This window comes from Nicotiana tomentosiformis, chromosome 4, assembly GCF_000390325.3.
Source record: "Nicotiana tomentosiformis chromosome 4, ASM39032v3, whole genome shotgun sequence".
Taxonomy (NCBI): Eukaryota; Viridiplantae; Streptophyta; class Magnoliopsida; order Solanales; family Solanaceae; genus Nicotiana; species Nicotiana tomentosiformis.
In genome coordinates, this window is record NC_090815.1 from 108,254,095 (window position 1) to 108,278,290 (window position 24,196).

General features: G+C 37.8%; 1 protein-coding gene and 1 long non-coding RNA gene across 5 annotated transcripts in view; both read left to right on the forward strand.

The window, feature by feature from the left end:
* The first annotated feature begins 5,415 nt into the window (after window positions 1-5,415).
* LOC138910309 (uncharacterized) lies at window positions 5,416-5,769 on the forward strand. Its single transcript, XM_070201539.1, has one exon. It carries the CDS (start codon window positions 5,416-5,418, stop codon window positions 5,767-5,769), a length of 354 nt encoding a protein of 117 aa, XP_070057640.1.
* A 14,362-nt stretch (window positions 5,770-20,131) lies between these two features.
* Window positions 20,132-24,196, forward strand: part of LOC104091713 (uncharacterized) — a 54,606-nt gene continuing 50,541 nt past the window's right edge. For 2 of the 4 annotated variants that reach the window (XR_685228.3, XR_685233.3), the window contains exons 1-2: window positions 20,132-20,275; window positions 20,720-20,793. This is a non-coding gene — a long non-coding RNA (uncharacterized lncRNA). The remainder of the gene's footprint in view (window positions 20,276-20,719; window positions 20,794-24,196) is intronic. The other 2 variants (XR_685227.3, XR_685232.3) reach the window with 1 other exon arrangement.

Genomic DNA, 24,196 nt, shown 5'->3' on the forward strand with positions numbered 1-24,196 from the left:
AACAAAACTATATTTGTGGAAGTGCAACCAAGATACTTCACATACTTTATCCAAATATATACCACTAATCCCATCTAAGCTCCTTGTGGATTCGATCCCGGCTCCTTGTTGGGTATTATTATTGCAATCGACCATTTCACAACTCCGAACAGAAGTGTGACTTGGACGAGATTAATTTTTGGCGCCGTTTTTGGGGAGCATAAAAATGGATTTAGCTATATATTTGGTTTTGTGTGTGAATTATCTTCTTTTCCTTTCGTGTTACTAATCTTTTTGGTGAAATAATTGTAGGTGAAACAATGGCTCTCAACAACAATGATCCTCTCAGAAACATGCCTTTGGGGGATGTGGACGTGGAAGATGACCAAGTTGAAGGGGTTCCTCTTGAACCTCAAGCAAATAGACGAGGCTGACCACCTCAAGACAACGTTCCCGTTCCACCCTCAAATCCACCAAGAGCGGCTCCACACCGGGTGTTGCCGAATGAAGGGTATGCAAGTTCCATAGTCCCGCCCCACATTAGGGCGGGCAACTTTCAAATCACAAATGTTATGCTCACATTGCTAGAGAAACAAGGATTATTCACCGGGGCTCTGATTCAAAATGCATACAAACACTTGAAAGGGTTTGAGGACACTTGCTGGGGGAGTAAACAGACAAACATCTTTGAGGATGCTTTAAGGTTGAGGCTATTTCCTTTATCTCTATGGGGGAAATCCTTGGATTGTTTAGAAAGGTTGACAAACCATTCCATCCATACATGGGATGAATTGGCGGAGAAATTTATTTCCAAGTTCTTTTCTCCCGGGCATATGGCTACTCTTAGAGACGAGATTCTAGCATTCAAACAAGAATCCAATGAGCCATTTCATGAAATATGGGAGAGGTACCAAACTATGGTGAAAGAGTACACAAACAATGACATGACGGAGGCTATGATTCAACAAACTTTCTACAAAAGGATCAATACTACCAATCAATGCGTGGTCAACCAACTTGCCGGTGAAAATTTCATGACAATGCCATATGCGGAAGCTTGTGAGATCTTAGATGAAATAGAGGATACTTTATCAGCATGGCAAAGTAGAGAAAATGCTCCTCAAGGGTGATCCAAACGTGATTCACCTACATAAAGAATTGTATGATCATGGGCAAGCAATTGCCAAGTTGACCACCACAATGAATCAATTAGCCAAGGCTCAACTCCAACAAGTGCAAGGTCCTAAGCAAGTCAATGCTATGGAGAGAGTTAATATGATGGTAAATAGGAGAAGGCAAAAGGGTCCTCAAGTGCAAAACTGTGCGGAACATTATGTGCAAGAAGATAGTAGGTTTAATAAAGATGAATCCTATAATGACCAAGAGGAAGAAGTACAATATGTGAACGACTTCTAAGGGCAAAGAAATAACTCTCAAGGCCCGAATCAACAACAATGGCGACATCATGGTAATCAAGGGAATTGGAACAATCAATACAACCAAGGGAATTAGAACAATCAAAACAATCAAGGAAATTGAAATGGTCAAAATAACCAAGGCAATTGGAGTGGCAATAGTCAAGGATATTGGGGAGGCAACAACCAAGGGGGGTGGAATAATAACTAAGGAAATCAGGGGTCGGGCATTCAAAGGCCCCCGATGTATCAACAACCGAGCAATCCGCCTCCTTATCTTTCCAATGGTCCAAGCTCTTCCAACAATGAGATGGGACGAATTGAGAGCATGTTCAAACAAATGATGAAGAAGAATGACGACTCTGATGTCCAACTAGCCTCTCACACCACTTCAATTCGCAATTTGGAAGTTCAACTGGGGCAAATCTCTCAAGCTTTAAACACTCGTCCTAAGGGGGCACTTCCAAGTGACACGGTGGTGAACCCAAAGGGTGGGAACAACATGGTACATGCCATGGTCGTGACTACAAGGAGTATAAAAGGCGGGTATGCACCCACCTAAAGTCAAAGAAAAATTGTGGATGATGAGCAAATGGTACAAGAAGATTGGATCCTGAACAATGTAGTGCAAGCAAATGACGAAGTAAGAATTGATATTGATGACAATGTGGAGGAGGCTCAAGAGGAAGTGAACCCGTCTAGGGAGCACATTGTTGACATACCGGAACCGGTAGTGCCAAAGTCTAAGGCACCAATGCCAAGGCCTCCTCCTTCATATCCTCAAAGGTTTGCCAAGCAAAAAGATGAGAATCAATTCAAAAAGTTCATTGATATGATGATGAGTCTATCTATTAATATTCCATTAGTTGAGGATTTGGAGCAAATGCTCGGTTATGCAAAGTTCATGAAGGACTTGGTGACAAAGAAGCGGTCGATGAATTGTGAAACTATACAAATGAGTCATCAAGTGAGTGCAATTGTACACTCAATGGATCCTAAATTGGAAGATCCCGGCGCTTTCACATTCCCTTGTACCATTAGAAGTGCCGACTTTCTAAAGCTCTTTGTGATCTTGGGGAAAGTATCAATTTGATGCCATATTCGATTTTCAAGTCTTTGGGAATTGAGCAACCAAGCCCAACATCTATAAGATTACAAATGGCGGATCGTACCATGAAGAGATCAGTGGGTATCATTGATGATGTGTTGGTTCGTGTTGATAAATTTATTCTCCTGGTGGGTTTTTTTATTCTTGATTGTGAAGTGGACTATGAGGTGCCGATTATTCTTGGTAGACCTTTTCTTGCTACGGGAAATGGGAAAGAATCTTGTAGATGTGGAAGTCGGTGAACTCACTTTCCGGGTGGGTGATGAAAAGGTAGTTTTTCATGTGTGCAAATCTATGAGGCAACCGAATAGCAATGAAGTGTATTCGTTTGTGGACTTGCTGACCGATGTGACTATTGATGATACTAGTGCCACAATGAATGTTGATGATACTTTGGAGGCCATTTTGCTTAACCTTGATGATGACAAGATGAATGGCTATGTGGAATGTGTGAACTCATTGCAAGGAATGGGGTCGTACACTTATGAACCCCGCAAATTGTCCTTGGATCTTAAAAATCGGAAGACTCCTCCAGCAAAGCCCTCAATCGAGGAGCCTCCCACTTTGGAGTTAAAGCCATTGCCTCTGCATCTCAGGTATGAATTCCTTGGCCTTTGTTATACTTTACCGGTTATTCTTTCCTCTTGTTTGATTAACGTGCAGGTAGACTACACATTGCCAGTGCTACAAAAGAGGAATAAAGCTATTGGATGGACATTGCCGGATATTCGGGGAATAAGACCCGCATTTTGTATGCACAAGATTAATTTAGAAAGATTCCAAACCCTCCATTGAACATCAAAGGAGGCTAAATGAAGCAATGCAAGAGGTGGTCAAAAAGGATATCATCAAGTGGTTAGATGCAGGGGTTATTTACCCTATTTTCGATAGTTCGTGGACCTCTCCGGTGCAATATGTCCCAAAGAAGGGGGCATGACGGTGGTTACCAATGACAAGAACGAGTTGATTCTTACAAGAACGAGTTGATTCCTACAAGAACGATGACCGGGTGGAGAGTGTGTATGGGCTATCGCAAGCTCAACAAAGTCACAAGGAAGGATCATATCCTACTTCCCTTCCTAGATCAAATGCTTGATAGGTTGGCCGGCTGTGCTTTCTATTATTTTCTTGATGGGTATTCCGGCAACAATCAAATTCTTATTGCCCCGGAGGATCAAAAGAAGACTACTTTCACATGTTCTTATGGTACCTTGGCATTCTCGTGGATGCCATTTGGATTATGCAATGCACCGATGACTTTTCAAAGGTGTATGATGGCTATATTCACGGACGTGGTGGGGGATTTCCTTGAAGTCTTCATGGATGACTTTTCGGTGGTCGGGAATTCTTTTGATGATTGCTTAAAAATTTTGGATAAGGTCTTGGCAAGATGTGAAGAGACGAACTTGGTGTTGAATTGGGAGAAATGTCATTTCATGGTTGAGGAAGGAATTATCCTTGGCCACAAAATTTTAAAGAATGGCATTGAGGTCAACAAGGCAAAAATAGAGGTGATTTCTAAACTTCCACCTCCGACATCCGTGAAGGGAGTGAGGAGTTTCTTGGGTCATGCAGGGTTCTACCGGTGTTTCATCAAGGATTTTTTCAAAGTGGTGAACCCCTTGTGTAAGCTTTTGGAGAAAGATGCCAAATTCCATTTCAATGAGGATTGCATGAAGGCATTTGAATTGCTCAAGTTCAAATTGACAACTACTCTTATTATCACCGCCCCGAATTAGAGCTTGCCTTTTGAGCTCATGTGTGACTCTAGTGATGTGGAGGTCGGAGCAGTTTTGGGGCAATATGTTAACAAGATCTTTCATCCGATCTACTATGCTAGTAAGACCATGAATGATGCCCAAGTCAATTACACTGTGACCAAAAAAGAGCTCCTTGCTATTGTTTTTGCTATGAATAAGTTTCGCCCATACTTAATGGGTACAAAGGTGATTGTCCACAAGGATCATGCGGCACTTCGGTACCTTATGAGCAAGAAAAATTCACAGGCTCGGTTAATGAGATGGGTGCTTTTATTGCAAGAGTTCGATCTAGACATCCAAGACCGCAAAGGCAGTGAAAACCAAGTGGCGGACCACTTGTCTCGCTTGGAGGAGGAGGGGAGGCCATATGACGGCCTTGAAATCAATGACTCTTTCCCCGACGAGCAACTTATAGCCATTTCAATGACCAAGATGCCATGGTTCTTTGATTTAGCAAATTATCTTGTGAGTGGTATTGTACCGGATGAGTTTTCTTCAAACCAAATGAAGAAGCTCAAACGGGATTGCCTAGACTATTATTGGGATGAACTGTACTGATGGCATGATTAGAAGATATGTGTTGGAGGAGGAATAAGTTGAAATTCTTGGGGCTTGTCATTCTTCACCCTACGGTGGTCACCATGGGGGAGCAAGAACGGCGGCCAAAGTGTTGAGTTGTGGATTCTATTGGCCTACTCTCTACAAGGACGCAAGTGATCTAGTCAAGATTTGTGATGAATGTCAAAGGGCCGGTGGGATTTCAAAGAAAAGTGAGATGCCCCTCACCACCATCTTGGAAATTGATATTTTTTATGTGTGGGGTATTGATTTCATGGGACCGTTTGTAAGCTTTTGTGGGAACACCTACATTTTGGTAGCTGTGAATTTTGTGTCAAAATGTATTGAGGTCATTGCTCTACCCAACAACAAAGCTAGAAGTGTGGTGGCATTTTTGAAAAAGAACATCTTCACAAGGTTTGGTACTCTGCGGGCCATTATAAGCGATAGGGGGTCGCATTTTTACAACAAAGCTTTTGATACCTTGCTTAGCAAGTATAGTGTCACTCACAAAGTCTCGACCCCCTATCACCCTCAAGCAAGTGGACAAGTAAAAGTCTCCAACCGGGAGATCAAGAGTATTTTGTCAAAAATAATGAAGGCCAATCGAACTGATTGGTCAAAGAAACTTGATGATGCTTTATGGGATTATAGTATGGCTTACAAAACACCGATTGGGACGTCTCCATACTGGTTAGTGTTTGGGAAAGCTTGTCACCTTCCGGTGGAACTTGAGCACAAGGCTATATGGGCTTTGAAGAAGCTAAATCTTGAGTGGGATGTCGCCTCCAACTTAAGGGTGGCACAATTGAATGAGCTAGATGAATTTTGGAACAATGCATCTACAAGTTCATCCTTATACAAAGAGAAGATAAAGTACCTCCATGACAAGTACATTCGGAACAAGGAGTTTAAAGAAGGTGATCTTGTGTTATTGTTCAATTCTTAGTTACGGATGTTTACGGGAAAGTTGAAATCTAAATGGAGTGGCCCGTTTGAAATTGTGAGTGTGACACCTTTTGGTGCATTGGACTTGAAGAATAAAAATGATGAAGTGTTTAGAATCAATGGTCACCGGGTGAAGCATTATCTGGAAAAAGTTGGTGATGGCCACGTAGTGGTAGTGATTCATTTCAAGTGATTGACGGTAATCTGCGTCGTGCCGCGACATTAAATCAAGCGCTTCTTGGGAGGCAGCCCATGTTTCTTTTTCTTTTCCTTTTTATTTTTCTTTAGATAGATCTTGTTTTGTGCTAACTGGTTTTGAAGTGTGTTGCAAGAATGAGTGTGCTTTGCAGGAACTGTGCTCACGAAAAGTTGCTAAGTGTGAAAAAAGTGCGGACCGCACATTTATTGTGTGGACCGCACAATTTTGAAGGCCACAGCAGAAAGGGATCTGCGGCCGCACAATTCTTGTTGCGGCCGTACAACTTGAGATCATAAATTGTAAACTCTCTGAAGTTGTGCATGTCTGAGAAATGGCCAAAGTGCGGCCGCACAAGGAAATGTGCGGACCGCACAAAAATATGCGGCCGCACTCAAAACTGTGCGGACCACAGATCATCAAAAGGGTAATGTGTAACAGGTAAAGGAGTGTGGACCGCACACAAAATTGTGCGGCCTCACTCATCTCTTGAACTTTTTCCCTAACCGGTCAAGTATAAATAATAGACTTCTCACTAATGGTGAGACTTTACGAACTCTAAACAATTAACACAAAGGCAAACACAGTGCACTCAACTGATTCACGCATCTAACACTCATTCCATCATCTTTGATTCTTCCTTAGCATCACTACATTATTGGTATGTTCAATTCTTCTTTAAATTTTTCAATTTTCTTAATTTTGTACATAATTAGTTTAGTTATTTTTAGGCCTAATGTCAAATTCATCATCATGTGAGCTTAAATTTGTGTGGGTAACTTCCTATTTGCTATTTAGGCGATGGTAAATTGTGTATCATGTCTAAATTGCTACTACCATATCTAAATTGAGCATGAATTAGAAACCCTAAGAACCTGCCCGATAAATTTTTGAATTATGCGGCCGCACAAGGAATTGTGTGGTCTGCAGATCAGTAGGCTAGGGCATTTGGTGTAGAATGATTGTGCAGACCGCACTTGAAATTGTGCGTTCCGCAGAAATTTAACTGGGACCGCAGAAAAGTGTGTGCGGTCGCATATCGATCAATTCTCTGACTTCAGAGAGTTCTCATCTTGGAGCTTGCAATTGTGCGGCGGCACTCAAGATTATGCGAACCGCACTTCAATTGTGTGGTCGCACTTAAAATTGTGCGGACAACAGAACCACTAGTGCGGCCGCACTTCCAAAATTGTGCGGTCCGCACAAGCCCATCTGTGGCCGCACCCAAAAATGTGCAGACCACACTTCCCCCAACCTACATATTATTTGTCTACAACTATCTGATACTTTAGATTTGAACTATAACTGATTCATGTTGCTATGTATTGCAGACAATGGTTAGATCACGGGAACGAGAAGATACATCCAAGGGGAGGGGTGAACCCTCCCGAGGCGGAGGAAGGGTTACCCTACCACTCTCCGTGCAAAGAGTGTTATCTAAAAAGGGAACTGCAGGACAAGGTAGGGCTGCAGAGCCCTTTGAGTCAAGTTCATATGCCCCGTCTAGGGAAGCATCGGTGGGCGACTCAGTGCAAAGGCAGCCTGCTGTGATATCACAGCCACAGCTGCCCCAAGATAGATACCAACTGAGAGATGAGCCTACCTCTTTTGAGAGTACTTCTGAGGGGTCGGAAGGGAACAATCACGCTTCAAAACCCTCATCTACTCATTCCCCAACCGCACCATCACAGTTGATAATGATGATGATATTCCGGATGACGGTCGGGGGGGGGGGGGGGGGGTGATACCATAGTTGCAGTCTTGGAGAGGTCAAAGAAGAAAGAAGTTTGGGAAGATAGGTTTGGGAGCCTGACTATATTCAACAGGTTCCGAGAGTGGTGGCCGCAGAGATCGCTCACTCTTGAGCGGCAGTTTGTGTTGAAAGATCTGGATAGATACAACCCAAATGTGTTAAGACAATTTCGGGAAAGAAAAGGGTGGAAATGGTTCACGAAAAGAATATTGGATGCCAAGGAGCACTTAGTCCTGGAGTTCTACGCCAATGTGGCACACATCAAGAAGGGGACTAAGGTGACTAAGGTGCGGAACTTGAAAGTACGATTTGATCAGAGCACCCTGGACACTTATTTGGGGCTCGAGGATGTGGAGCCGGTGTAGTATTTAGAGAAGTTTGCACTGGGTGATGCAGCTCGCCCTTGGCTAGCTGAGATACTAGCAGCTCCAGGACCACCACCACCATGGATCACAGCAGGGGTTCCTATTCTACGGAACACCCCCAACTTTAAAGCAAAATGGTGGCAAACATTTGTGTGCAGTCGCATAGACCCAAGTCAGAATGAAAACAATACCCCAATTCCTCGAGCAGTCCTAGTTGCTTTCATCATGGCCGGGTACCCAATCAATGTGGGTGCCATCATGTCGGCCAACATGTCTCTGGTTGTCAGGCAGGGTGAAAGCTCTTATCCGTATCCCAGCACTATCACAGAGTATCTCACAGATGTGGGGGTGGAGCCCAAGAGCTTTGATACGAAGGTTAGGGCAAAGCAGCCCTTCTCCTGGTACTCTCTGAAGGACCCAAGGAACCCGAAAACCAAGGGTAAGTCGACTACTACCGTAGGCCAGTCTGATGAGTCGTCGGTGATAGTTGCAGATTCAGCTGCCATGCCTTCCACAGCAGTCGGGCCTTCCACCGATACAGCTTCCATACCTCTACCTCCATCTTCAAGGCCATCAGTACCAGTGTCTTCCTCATCTACTTATCCACTCTTTGCGCTGCGAGTCTCCCAGATACTGGCGAGTCTCAACAACTGGATGCAGACAGCTACTGCAAAGCTGTCTGACCTATCCAGTGTTGTTGCAGCTCAGACTTCTACCCCAGCACCCCAGATTCCTCAGTCAGTGGAGGAAACTTTGAAGAAAATATTGGAGAATCAGAAGACCATCATGGACACCTTGGTGGCACATGGGGGAGCAATTGAGGAGCTTGGGAAGCAGGTGAAGAAGATGGGTAAATCTCAGGCTTCGAGGAAATCAGTTGACAAATTAAGACGAGAGGTGACCAAGATAGCAGTCGCTGGAGATCTTCCATTTGACTTACTGATGGATACATATCTATCAGTACCAACAGACCCAGCAACACCATCAGCACTAGTGGCACCAACTGGCCAGTCTGAGGATCCAGACCTCATTGTTCACACGGCTGAGGTAGTGCTACAGATGTTCACCAACCCAGCTACTCCCCGAGCAGAGGATGATGAGATCCAGTTAGAGGAGCCTGAGGGAGGTGATGCTGCTATGGACACTAAGACTACATAGGGAGTCCTCTCTACTCTTTCCCTTCCTTGTTTTTATTTTGTTAAGCATTGAGGACAATTCTTATTTTTATTCAGGGGGCGGAGTCTATTTTGATTTGACATTTGACATTGGCCTGTAATAACTTATAACATTCTATTTTTATTTTTACTTTCATTATGTACATATTCTTCTCTATCTATTGATGTATATATTCTCTATCCCTTTCTCAGTTTGTATATTCATTTATGATTTCAGTAGTTTACTTCATAGCTACTTTATTTTATTTTCTCAGTAGTCAATGTTTAGTCTAATATATTCTTATTTACTTTAATAGCTTCTTTTTAATTTAGTAGTTTATTTTCATGTTTAAGTGATCAATAAGCCTTTGATTTTCTTATTGTCATGGTTCTTTCCAAAGGTGGTTTTTGTGTGAACTGGGTGACTCTTCCCAACGATGGATGGCGTGGCAATCTTCTTAAGGGATTGAGTCCGTTTTTTTATGTTTAGGTAAGAACAGTAGTAATAATGAATAAGAGGACCTAATTGAGTCGAACTAGAAGAGTCAAACATGCTTCACTTGGTACCAACACACTTAACTACATGCTTATGATTAAAAACAAGTTCTTGGAAAGAAATAGCTCTGGTTAGTGACCTTTTTTACTCTTGTGTTGACTTAAGCAATCATCGAGTGGTTTAGTTGAACCATTAGTGATTTTCAATCTCGAATATGATTGTTGTGGGCCCTCGACTCTATCCTCTTGAACAATCCAGTTGTGTGAGAGGTGAGATGTTTTGTTGCAAGTCCAAGTACCCGTGTAAATGATCTAGAACTTGCCCCGAATGTGTTTCTAGGCAAAATTCTAAGTTTTGCTTGGCTTGAGAAATGATTGTAGGCTCTCCTTGACCCATTTTAAAATTTTCCATGACCCACCAATGTTGTTATCCCTAGTCAACCCTTTTGAGTCTAAAAACTTTCTCATTTGATAAATATGTTACAAGCCTTTACCCATTTTGTAGTGATCCTTTCTTGGCACCCAACCTTTCTTTAACACTCTTGAGAAATAATTAGCTAAAACATAAGTTTGGGGGAGAGACAAGAAATTTGAAAGTGGTATCAAGGTACAAAAAGAGAAAAGAAATAAAGAAAATGAAAGCCAAAGAAAAAGAAAGAAAGATGCAAAAAAAAAGTGAATAAGTTGAAGAGTTGAAGGGATTCAAAGAAAAGCAAAAATGCAAAGCATGGAAAAAACAAAGAAGGAGAAAACAAATATCATGACCAAGAAAGAGTGATGTTAAGTCTCTCTAGATTCCCTAAGGAAAAAGGAAATAACTCAAACAGTCGGCAAAGCATGAGCCAAAAAGAGAAAATGTAGTGCTTAAGGAAAGATGAACCCGTTCTATTCCAACATTTCCTACCTTAATCTAAAAGCCTTCATTACATTTCGAAAAATCCCTACGTGATTTTAAGCCGAGTGAACTTACATTAGTGGTGATTTACATGAGAGGCAAGCATATGGTACTTAGAGCTGTACTTGTGACATTCTTTTGAGAGAGATGAGCGAACTTTTCACAAATCCTTGAAGTGAGTGCTACATTCTTAAGGGAGATATGCTAACGGAGAGTAGATGAGGGGGAGTCTGGGATCCACAATGACCTACATGAAAGAGCGAACTTCCTTGATGAGTAAAGTCAACTCGTGATGCTCTAGTGTCACATTAAAACTATTTGTGCTTAAAACTTCAAATCATTGCCTTGTTGATAATTCATAAGTGTTGCGGGTAATTGTTGGTCCCAATTGATGTGTGTTTGATTTACCTTAGATTAACTAGAATAGCTCTTATCTTGTGGAGGTAGGAATTACCTTATTTTCTTGAGGACAAGAAAAAGCTTAAGTTTGGGGGAGTTGATAAGTGGAAATTTTAACTACTTATTAGCGCCTTTTAGCTTTCGTTTTAGTCCAAAAGTGTCTAATTATATTCCCGAAAACTGATGAAATATGCTTACCTGCAGGAGTATTGGAAAATGAGCCACTACGATGAAATCCAACTAGAAGAGGAGTGATCTAAACAAGTACAAAAATCAGGCATAGAAGCTCAAGTGCGGACCGCAGATTTCTATCTGCGGCCGCAGAATGTGAAGGAAAATTAACAGAGCCCCAGTGCAAAGTGCGGACTGCACAATTATTGTATGGCCGCAGAAGCTACGTAAGAGCCAAAGTTCATAGAGTTTCATTTCAAAATCAAGAAAAAATGTGGACCGCACAATAATTGTGCGGCCGCAGAAACAGCTATGCGACTGCACTCAGGAAATGTGTGATCCGTAGAAGAGCCCAGTGCAGCCACACCCAGAATTATGCGGACCGCATAACATGAGAAATGCGGCTGCAATTTAGAATTGTGCGACCGCAGAGTCAACTCCTATCAAGATCTGAAGAGAAGTGCGGACCGCACATATAATTATGCGGCCGCAGAACCTTCAAAAGGGCAATTTTGTCCGAAAATTCCAACTTTGTATAAATAGACTACTTTCACAAAATTAGGTCAAGTTTTGAATATTGAAAGTCTTGTAGCCGTTTTTCTTTACCCCTTTAGGCAACTTTATCTTACTTTGGTGATTTAACATTGGATTTTTATCTTTTAATCTTGCAATATGAGTTTTATCATCTTTTTTTCTCTATTTTCCTCTATACCCATTATGAGTAGCTAGATTTTTAGCTAAGGTTGTGATCCAACTCTAGTGAGTGAACCTAATGGGTGTTTGATTTATTGCTTGTTTATGGTTGGGTGTTTATTGTTTAGCCTTGTTCTTGATGTAGAATTAATGGTTGCAAACATTAGTTTATGCCCATTTGACTTGGTCTCTACTAGAGAAAGAGAGACTTAGTCTAGGAAAACTTGGCTAACAAGAATTTGGGATAAAATCAAGAGATTGATAGTCTCAATTAAAGGGTTGAACCTAGAGATAGTAAAATCCGACTTGAGCATTTTATCAATTATTTTGTTCAATGCCCTTTTGGACTTGAGAAAGCCAAATTGGGTAAAATCACTCTCTTACCGAGAGGTATTGAGTGGGTATTTGAGTGTTGATTGCTATAATACACCCCAACCAACAAAATAAGCTTTAAAGTTTACTACCCATTAGGCAAACACCTAGGTGAAGGTCATACCCCTAGGACTTTTTATATATTTGAAAATCATCCAAAAATAATATTCTCTAGTTTTATATCTTTAGAATTGTAATCCTTAACGTAATTTAAGAAGTAAAAATAAAATCATATTTGTGGAAGTGCAACCAAGATACTTCACGTGCTTTATCCAAATATATACCACTAATCCCATCTAAGCTCCCTGTGGATTTGATCCCGACTCCTTGTTGGGTATTATTATTGCAATCGACCGTTTCACAACCTCGAATAGAGGTGTGACTTGCACGAGATCAGAAAACATAATTGACATGTAAATTAATTGTCCTTTGAAGAATCTTATGAACCTTCGAAAACTTTTTAATTCAATCAGTATCCGAAACAACCAAGTCGCATACTCAGTCGTAAAGAAAACATTAATTTTAATGAAAAATCATAAGTTTCTATACCTTGCGTTCCTAATACCACATTTAAGGATTTTTATGTTCTAGATTGTGATTCATAGACAATCTATATAAAATTCTATCAATTATTTAGAAACGTGTAACTATATGATTTTCACATAAAATACATATACAATAACTTCAATCAAGAAAACTTACCTGAATCCATGATGTGTTTTCTTGATAATATTTAGCGGAAGCCTTCTTCATAGTTGTTGTTCTTGAGAAAATTAGTACTTCTCTCTCTTTACTTTTTCTGTGTTCTTTTCAGAATAGAATCTGATGGAGTTACGCTATTCTTCTTTTAATAGGCTGAGAGAGGGACCATCGGTTAATTCTCACTTTCCATCAAAGTGGGTTAGTGGGTAGTTATAATCATAATTAACTTTCTCTAATTTTATCCAAATATTAATTAAATAAAATATATTTATTAAACAAAATATTTATAAACCACACGTGGGCCATATTTTACATTACAAGCTTTCCCAAGAAATTTAACCCTCGGCACAACTTTTCTCTTTTCGCTCACACTTTATTTTTAAATACACTCACAATATAAAGATTATAGTGCTTGCTAGAAAATTGAAAGAAAGTAATCTTGCTTGAGATGAAAGGTGTGTGATTTGAACTGTGAAGCTCTTAAGAATTTATAAGCTTCAATGTAGCTAGCCGTTGTCTCTTCTTCGAGAAGTACTTTGGTTATTTCGGCATTGACTTGATTAGTTCCAAAGGAGAATATTGGAACTAACTTGGGCAAAGATCACTTTTAGCCCGCGGTCAAAACTATTTATATTTGATCGTCACAAAAGTGTATAATATATATATATATATACAAAAGTGTATAATATATATATATATATATATATATATATATATATAAAATAATATATATTTTTTGACTATTATTTTGAGATCGATTATACAATATCATTTTCCCAACTAACTTTACGGGTGGCCCAAGAGAATTTATAACAATCAATCTTGATACTTGGTGTCTTGACTCGTTCTTGCATTGGTTCGGCATTCTTGATCTTTATGGACTTATATCATCATGGGCTTCATTGTGAGCTTGTTCTGTTAGAGCTGATTCAGTGATCTGATTTTTATGGGCTTGATTTTCTTGATAAGGACTCGGACTCAGACAGATTGATCTCCAACCGTTACTTTGAGCCAGCTAGTCTTAAATTTTGCTGCGATAATAATTTATATAGTCAATATATAACTCAGTAAATTGTTATCATTAAAATACAAAGGAATGCCAACATAATGCTAACAAGAAATACAACATTGGTTTTACTTTTTCACCTGCCAATTGTAAATTTGTATTCTCGATAAATTTTCTCAACGTAGCTCTTTTTTCTTCTAGCGTCGAGAAAATTTATCGAGAAAACATCACGAAGTGATATTTTTGACCCTTATACCTTTAGAAGCGTGATATAACACTTTTGAAAGAAAAGCAAGGCGTGTGAGAGAGTAATGAGTTACGCTCTCGTGAGTGTTTCTTTAGCTCGAGGGGCACAAATATCATATACAACGTTTTATGATTTATTCTCGACAAATTTTCTCGACATAACTCTTTTTCGTTCTAATATCTATTTTACTGGTCTACTAACTTTGACATAGTACCATCTCACCACCCTACAACTTTTTATTATTGGTTCGCCAGACAATAAAGTGATCAAAGATTTCATACCATAAAAATTAATTCATGTGACATTTGTACACATACAGATGCCTAATCTTTCTCGCATCAATTTAACAAATCTTTAGACATCGTATTTAAATACCACCTTCATTTGTCACTCGCTTGACATGAGAGAGAAAAATAGCTTTAGCTTTTTTCGTGTTTTTATTATTTTGGAAGGCCATTGAGTTGACACGTTGTTTTGTCTCTGTTTTCTCAACTATCACCACCAGAAAGAAATACTAGTAGCAAGAATTATAGTTAAATAATGTTTACTTTTATCTTAATATATCACTTTCATATAGTAAACTATAAAAATGTGTAAATACAAAACATAGACAACTATTTTTTTTCAATAAATTTAAATAGTTTTCCATTACATTGGGGGTCGGGAAGGAGAAGAGAAAAAGGAATAGTAGAAAATGAATACACTCACGTAGATGTGAAGATTCTTTCAAATATTACTACTAAACTATAAGTCTTGATAGTGTATAAACGAACATTTTCCCAATAACACTGTGCCTTTTTCCAGTCATTTCTACATGACCCTTTTTCCCTTGGTCAATTTTTCACCTGCCTATTGTGGTCGCTACTTGCTAGGATTACTTTATCCTGACATTAATTCTCATATAAAGTTAATGGTATATCTTCTATAAACATTGTCTTTCACTTTAATTTGTTAGTTATCTTTCGTATCGTGTAGCATCTCTGCAACATTAAACTATGTTACATATTCTTTCGTCTCACTATCATTTTAGAACTTAAACTTAAATATTTGAATTTTGTGCATTTAGTAACTATAATTCCGTACAATCTCACTTCACATTTATTCTTCTTACAGGTTATTTGAGGCAAAATATTGCATACATATATCTTGCCTTACTTATTCAAAAACCCTTATTCGATAAATTGGTTCTTCATAGTTCAAATTTTTAATAGCATAATTTGCCTAATTTATTCAAATATCTGTATTATATAATTGGTTCACCGTAGTTTAAACTTTTGACTGAATAAAAAAAGTTTGATTAGTGGTCATACACTGCCACTTCCAATTTATTACCACCGAAGTTTATTCTTATTTGTACCTTAATTTTTGAATTTCAGATCGACCATTGTCATGTATTTTCAATCCAAGTAGGAACTTAGAAAAATGTAAAGATTAAGAAATGGAGCGAAGTTTGATCCGATTTTATACTGCCTTTTGTCAATAACCACATTCTTTTACATTTTTGAACGGATTACAGTTTGTGACATGCCATTATCTAGGGATTGTACAAATAAAACTGACAAATCGTGCTAACCCGATATTTCGAGTCAAACCGAGAAAAAAAATCCGACTATGGTTTGGTTTGATTTAGTTTGGTGTTGGAAAAAAAATCCGACCATATTTGGTTTGGTTTGGTTTTAACTAAAAAAAGTCAAACTGAAACCAAATCAACCCGACACTATATGTATAGAATTTTTAAATATATTTAATACATAAAAATATTTATGGTAGTGTAGTTTATAAATATTTTTTAAGTTATTTCATAGTTTTATCTTTTAACGTATTATTTCAAGTTTGGACTTATAATTTTTGGATGCTCCAATAAATTTTATAGTCCATAAATGTTAGTAACTCAAATAAATCCTAAACCAAAATCAAATCAATACTAATGCTTAGGGGTGTACAAATCAAATCGAAAACCGCACCAAACCGAAAAGTCAAACCAAACCAATTAAAAAACCCGACTTGGTTTGGTTTGGTATTGAGTAAAAAAACCGAACCAACCCGACATATAAATATATAATTTTTATATATACTTTTAAGATTTTATATAGAATTTTCTTTAAAAAATGTCTAAAAATATATATTTGGGATTCTCTTGTGGGATATAAATTTTAATAGAATATGAAATGCTCCATATTTTATTGACCTCAAATAATGGGTTGTATGATCACTTTCTTATCAAGTGTTACTGAAATGCGTCTATCTCTTTGTTCTTCCATATTCATATCATATGTTAAGATCTATTAAATTCTTATATCTTTTTCGAATGTGAAGTGATTATTAATATTTAGGTATCATATTGATTTTTATGTTTAATTACTAAATTCGGTTAACTTGAAAGTGTATATCAACGAAAAATTATTGTCAGACGACTAAAATAATAACTATTACTATGTGTTACTAATAGAATTCTCCCATAAGAATATTTTAATCTATAAAATGTTTGTCAATTTTTTTTATATTTTTACTAAATATATATTTACTTATCAAATATTTAACAAAGTAAGATTGAAATAATATGTAAGTAACAAAAATCCGAAAACCCGACAAAACCGAACTAATCCAAACCGATATAGTTGGTTTGGTTTGGTTTTGATAAAAACCGAACTAACCTAGTCCATGTACACCCCTACTAATGCTAATAAAAGGCATTCAATTCAATTGTACTATGAATGAAAATAGTGTTGGATATCTATTTTTTTAGTTTTTCCATGGTTTAGATAAAATGTATAATTTATTTTTCTTTTAGTGTTTAGTCATGTAAATAGAAGTATTTATTAGTCATAATTTTAAATTATATTTGTTTTCATTATGATTTATTAATAATATTTATTTTATGCGATTTTATTATCTTTATTGTTGAATATTTTAGTACAATGCCATGGCTCATCTCATATTTATGTTATTTTATTGAAAAATACATTATATAATTATGTCTTACTAGGATTAAAGAAATATTTGGAGCACGAATTTTACGTTTTGTGCTATGAAAATTTTATGAAAAAAAATCCCGAAAAAACCCAAAAATCCAAAAAACCGAGATTAAAAACCCAACTTTTATTGATTTGATTTGATATTTAAATTTAATAACACGATACAATTGATTTGGTTTAGTAATTAAAAAATCTGAACCAACCTGACCCATGTATACCATACCATTATCTAGGAACCATTTTCATCCAAAGGAACTTAATGAAATAAGAAAAGGAAAATAAAAAAATATCTCATCTTTGCAAACTAAAACACGTAATGTTCCCATATCCACTTTGAGAAACCCTATTTCCTTAACACGTAATGTCGTCAAATCCTCCTTTATAACTAACACGTTTCAACTATGCATTGGCGGCAACACACCAATTTCCCCCACTTTTGCCTCATTCTCGGCTTAATCTCCACGAGTCCATTTCTATATTCTCTCCCACGAATTCTACCGTACTTATTTTCAGTCAAAATGAAAGTAGACTGAGTATTATCAATCAAAATCCATGTGACCCTTTTCCCATTGGTTTTCTTTTTTCACCTGCCTCATTGTGATAGGTACAATGACTTCGTGGCCTTCGTAGGTTTCTTATATTTATTTACTGTTCTAATAACCTTGACATATCCCCTCACCACCCTACAACTTTTAATTATTAGTCCCCCTAGAAAATTAAGTGTGACTAAAGATCTTATACTATAAAAAAATTAATTTATGTACAAATCGTACAGAATCTAATTTTCCTCGCACCAATAAACAAATCTTTAGACCAAGTGGGATTCAAACTTCACTTTCCATTGTCGTTCGCTTGACATGAAAGAGAAAAAAATATCTTAGTGCTTTGTGTTTTTTAATTGATTTGGAAGGCCATCGACTTCACACGTCGCACGTGACAGGTGGACAAGGAACCTCTTTTTCTTTTACATTAAATAAACAAGTAAACAACTAATAATGCACCTTTTCCTTTTAAGTTTTCTGTTTTTGTTTCGTTTCATGTACTAATGCTTTGTAATAATAATACTACGTGTTGAACTGTGACTTGTTGGAGCTCCTGTGGTCAGAGACCTAAACTTCAGCTCGGGTGTAGAATATAGAGGAGCGTACGTGGTTCTCTGTGATATCTACACGTGGTATTCCTTAATTAAGACTTTGGTTAATGCAAGAAAAGATTAATTACACGTTAAACAGCTTTAATTTTAGTCGTTTCTGGTTGTTAAGCACAAAAAGAGATGCATGTTGCTGCTTGGTTGCAGACAGAGAAACAGCTGCTAGTGGAGGGGTTACCTTTAGGGTTCAGTTAAAAGCTTAATTATCTTTCCTTTCGATATAACCGAAAAATTCTCAGTGAGTTAATTAGTTCAATCATAATTACCCACAGGTTCTAAACTCAAGAGCATGAACCTATCCTTTTACTCCACTCACTTTAAAATATTAGTCTGTGTATTTGTGGCGGAGTTTAAAATCATAATCTACGTATTATACGCACATCTGATTGTGGATTTGAATAAAATTCAGTGATATAACACTTATTATTCATGTGTAATAATAAGGTGAACTTCTCCCTCTCTGTATATAAATTGTTTTAAATTCTCTGTGTATATATAAGTTATTTTGAACTATATACATAGATGTTGAATTGACTGAAAAGGCAATTAATCTTGCTGCCTAATACTTGGGCATTCTACCCGGAGCATACCACTTCCACCATTGGGCAAGTTTGAAGTTTCAAATACTACTAAAAAAGGAATTATCAACCATGAAAAATACATGAGAGTTCAGAGATTGTCAGTTTTTGCTTGCTTACTTTTGATTGGGATGTCTAATTAGTAACTCTTGTGATTGCAATTGTTATGTTGATGAACCGCAACACCTACATGGCACAAATCTCCGAACCATATGTCTTAGAGCCCGTTTGAATATAAAAAAAAATTCACCTTTTTCCGAAATATTTTTACTTTTTTTCGAAATCAGTGTTATTTTCACTTGAACATGAATTTTTCGAAAATTTGAAAAATTCCAAAAAGCTGTTTTTCAAAATTTTCACTCATATCACTCACAAAACTTCAAAAACAACCCAAAATTATATTCACGTTCAAACACAACTCTAATTTTCAAATATTATTTTCACTTTTAAATTTTTTTTCACTTTTTTTTGAAATTTTACATTTCTTATGTCCCGCACTTACTCTTTATGAAATGTACTCTCCATAGTATTTATTTAATGACAAATAAGTTACAACACTAAAAGTAAAAACTAAAAGAGAAAGGGCTGAATCTAGTCAACAACCTTGTGATCCAAGATGGAAAGCTCAACTGTATGCCCGAGACTCGTCTAGTTAAGCTAACTAGCCAAATGAAAGGACCAAATGAAAAAGAAGAAGAAATTTGCAATTAAGTTTCATTTACCCATAGAAAAGTTTTTCTTACGCAATTAATTTAACTCTATTAGTCCCAACAGGCTATGAACTATATTTGCGTATTATCTGACCGTTAATTATATGGTGTAATACTTGTTCAAGTTACTTTAAATTAATACGACTGTAAATATTTTGAAGAGTGAGAGTTTAACAAGAAAAGATAGACTTGTTTAACTCGAAAATTGCCTCGACATGACTACGGTAGTAAGTTAGAAGTTCACGTCAAATGAACTCAATGAGAATAAGAAAATAATATAATATATATAAGAATAATAATAATATACTACCAGTTCATAGCCAGCTGTCTCGGAGAAGCAAAAGGAACTCATAAAATAATGACCAGTTGGCCATATTGAAACAGCAGCCGGTCCAAGAGAACCACAGAACCCGTCAAACCCAAACCACAATATGCGTCCCAATCTTGTAGGGGGTACCCCCAATTTCACAACCCCCCCCCCGTTTCCCTCCTTGTAGGTGTGTGTGTTTTTTGGGGGGGGGGGGGGGGGGGGGTTCTTTCCTTATATAATGTCCTCTATTCTCCACGCAGATATTTTTCTTGCTCTTCGCTCTATTCCATTCCCCATCTCTCATCTCTTTCCATCTCTATTGAACTTGTGTTACAGGTACGTATTCAATTATGTTATCTATCTTTTTGCATCAAATGCAACATTAGTCTCTCTCTCTCTCTCCTTCAATAGTTCATTCATCTCCTCTTCTTGAATCGGATTGTCCGAAAAAAATTTTTGATGCTTTTTCTAAAGGTTTTCTTTTTTTTATTTTTATTTTATGAAATCTCAGTGTTTGTTCTTGCGTTTAATGGCGTTGATTCATTCACCGCTTATCTGTTTGGTTCTTTAGCGAGTCACAGAAAGAGAACTAAATCTTATTGTGTCATAGTATGAATTTCCTTTTTGGCTTAATTATATTCGCACTTTTTCTTTTTACTGACTTCGGTTTTCGATACTTTTGCGTCATATTTAATTTTTCTTCCATCACATAATTTAGTACAACTTGTTGATGGGAATCATATGTTAATTGCTTTTTCGTTTTCCTACTGGAATTTTCAGATCATAAGTTTTTGAAAGACATGCCATGTAATCACGATCCAGCATTGAGGAAAAGCCGTTGCTTGTTTTCGCAGGTACACTATGCTATTTCTTTTATACTGAAATCTAGGCTTCAGTTAGTCTTTTGTCCTAAAATACTTTTGGTTCACAAAGGTTATCTTGCCAAGTTGGAGTCCCATTCTTTTTTCGACGCTAGACACCAGAAGCATCTTAAGTTAAACTTTGTAAATACCGTTGTTAATAAGTTTAGCTTAGTCGAATCTGTGGTGGCTCCATATTTGTTAGGGCATGTACACTTTAATTTTCTTTGTTTATTTGCATCGTCCTTTTGGTTCATCACAGTAGCTCAAAGAAAACCAACAACAACAACAAACCCAGTGATTTCCCACAAGTGAAATTTAGGGAGGGTAAGATATACGCAACCTTAGTCCTACTTTGGAAGGACAGAGAGGCTGTTTCCGATAGACCCTTGGCTGAAGAATGTATGAAAAAAAATTAATGGCTACAAGTAGGAACAACAAGAAGACTAAAATAAGACTAAAGCCAAGAAAGCAGATAAACTCCAGGTAATAATAATAATCTATGAATAAAAGGATATCATACTAACACTAATGCTAGCGAACTGAGTAAGACATAGATAAACGCTCGTCTACCTACTAGCCTTGTACCCTAATATTCTACCTTCACACCCTTCTATTTAGGGCCATGTCCTCAATTAGCTCTAGTTGCGCCATGTCCCGCCTAATCACTTCTCCCAAAGATTTCTTAGGCCTACCTCTACCCCTCCTGATACCCACCAAGGCTAACCTCTCACACCTTCTAACTGGGGCTTTTATGCTTCTCCTCTTAACATGCCTGAATCATCTCAATCTCGCCTCCCGCATCTTATCCTCCACAAGGGCCACTCCCATCCTATCCCGAATAATTTCATTCTTAATCTTATCTAACCTAGTACGTCCACACATCCACCTTAACATCCTATCTCAGCTACTTTCATCTTTTGGATATGAGAGTTCTTGACATGCCAACACTCTGCTCCATACATCATAGTATATTTAATTACTATCTTGTATAACTTACCTTTAAGTCTCAGCGGCATATTCTTATCGCATAAGACACCGGAAGCAAGCATCCACTTCATCCATCCTGCTCCGATACTATGCGTGACAATCTCCCCGTTACTTTGTATTATAGATCCAAGGTACTTGAAACTTCCTCTCCTAGGTATGACTTGTGTATCAAGCCTCACACCTATATCCGCTTCCTGGATAACATCGCTGAACTTGCACTCCAAATACTCCATCTTGATCCTACTCATTTTGAACTCTTTAGACTCAAGAGTCTGTCTCTAAACCTTCAGTCTGTCGTCAATACCTCCTCATGTCTCATCAATCAGAACTATATCATACGCAAATAACATATACCATGGCACCTCCCCTTGAATATGTCGTGCCAATGCATCCATCGCTAATGAAAATAAAAACGGGCTAAGGGTTGATCCCTTATGCAACCCCATCACAATTGGGAAGTGTTCTGAGTCTCCTGCCGTTGTTCTTACCCGTGTCTTAGCTCCAGCATACATGTCTTTAATCACTTTAATATAGGCTATAGGCACACCTTTAGCCTCTAAACACCTCCATAGAACCATTATCGAGACTTTGTCATATGCTTTCTCTAAGTCTATGTACTCCATATGTAAGTCCTTCTTCATTGTCCTATACTGCTCCATCAATTTCCTCAGCATATGAATGGCTTCCATAATCGAACGACCCGACATAAAATTGAACTGGTTCTCGGAAATAAACACACTCTTCTTCACTCTCCCTTCCACCACCCTCTCCCAAACTTTCATTGTATGACTTAGCAGCTTGGTACCCTATAGTTATTGCAATTATGGATATTATCCTTATTCTTGTACAACAGAATCATCATACTCCACCTCCATTCTTTCACGCATCCGCTTCGTCCTAAAAATAACGTTGAACAACTTAGAGAATCATTCTAAGCATGCCTTACTCGCGCTCTTCCAGAACTTTACCGGGATCTGGTCTGGCCCGATCGCTCTACCCTTGTTCATCCTACGCATTGCCCCCTCGACCTCCCCCATATTTATGCGCCTACAGTGCCCAAAGTCCTGATGACTCACTGCATGCTCCAGATCACCCAACACAATATCCATATCCCCCATCATTCAAGAGTTTATGGAAGTATGACTGCCATCTCCGCCTAATCTTAGCCTCAGTCATCAACATTCTACCCTCCTCGACTTTTATGCACTTCACTTGATCCAGATCACGGGCCTTCCTTTATTTCACTTTGGTCAGCTTGTACAACTTCTTATCCCCGCCTCTCTCCCCAAGCTCGTCATATAAACGCCACAGTCCTAGCCGCAGTGACCGCTAATTTTGCCTCCTTATTAGCCTTCTTATATCACTCCCTATTGGCTCTCTTATCCACCTCGTTTATGCTCTCTACTAGCTTTTATATTAATTTTTTTACATATTCCCATTGCTAACACAAATATTCTTATCCGTATTTAATATCGCCAATCAAACACTACATAGAGTTTATACATGTATTTTCTTTTTTCTTATTGTTTAACCCAAAAATAGATTTCTCGGTCAAAGTTAAGATAAAGAAGAAATCGGGTTACTGATAATCAAAATTACCTCACTTTCTTGGTAATTTGAAGAATAAAAAGAATAATGAAAATAATAGACAAGGAAAGAGAACTTAAAGTAGATAGTTAATCTCTCCCAGAATTGCGGGTTGAACCTTTTGAATAAAGTAAAAGACTAATTGTATATATTAATAAAAATCCAAATGCCTTTACAAAAGAGGATCATGTCCTTATATAAGCATACATAATTATAGCAGTTTTCATACTTAATTCTGGCTTGTTAATGACATTAATTACCTTGATTGTCCGTTACCACATATAATTGTAACAGTGGCATTAATGATTGAGGATTCTTCATAACCACGATCAATGCCGATTCTCTTTCTTATTTATAACAGTTTCATGAACCTTCCCTCTTTATGGTCTTCATTCATTCCGTACCTATTTCTTCTTTTCCAACTGTCACGTCCGGTACCTTTTCTAACAAAACACCGGGGGTATTCCGCTCGTGCCTTTTCAATTCTTTTAATTTACTTAACTAGATCTGCCACTTGTCACCTTGCTGATGATCCATGTGTCATACCTTTTTTCCCATCAATACAGATAGTCTCCCCACTTTTTGAATATTCTCAACTGAATACTCGGGAAATGGTAAGTATTTATGGCGAGAATTTCTTGCCGTCTTTTCCCGATTATCATAATGTCGTCTTCAGAATCAATGAGACGTACGTCATGTCCATTTAATGCTCAAGACACGTGTCCCATTGTAATTGGCTTTGCAGTTTGTAGCACCTTTTTAGGGTTGTCCTGCGGCTGCACCAGTCACGAAGTGACGGTTCCATGTTGACAGTTCATAA

Coding starts and splice junctions, on each gene's coding strand:
- LOC138910309 (XM_070201539.1), top strand. CDS start 5,416: ATGAAGGCCAATCGAACTGATTGGTCAAAGAAACTTGATGATGCTTTA.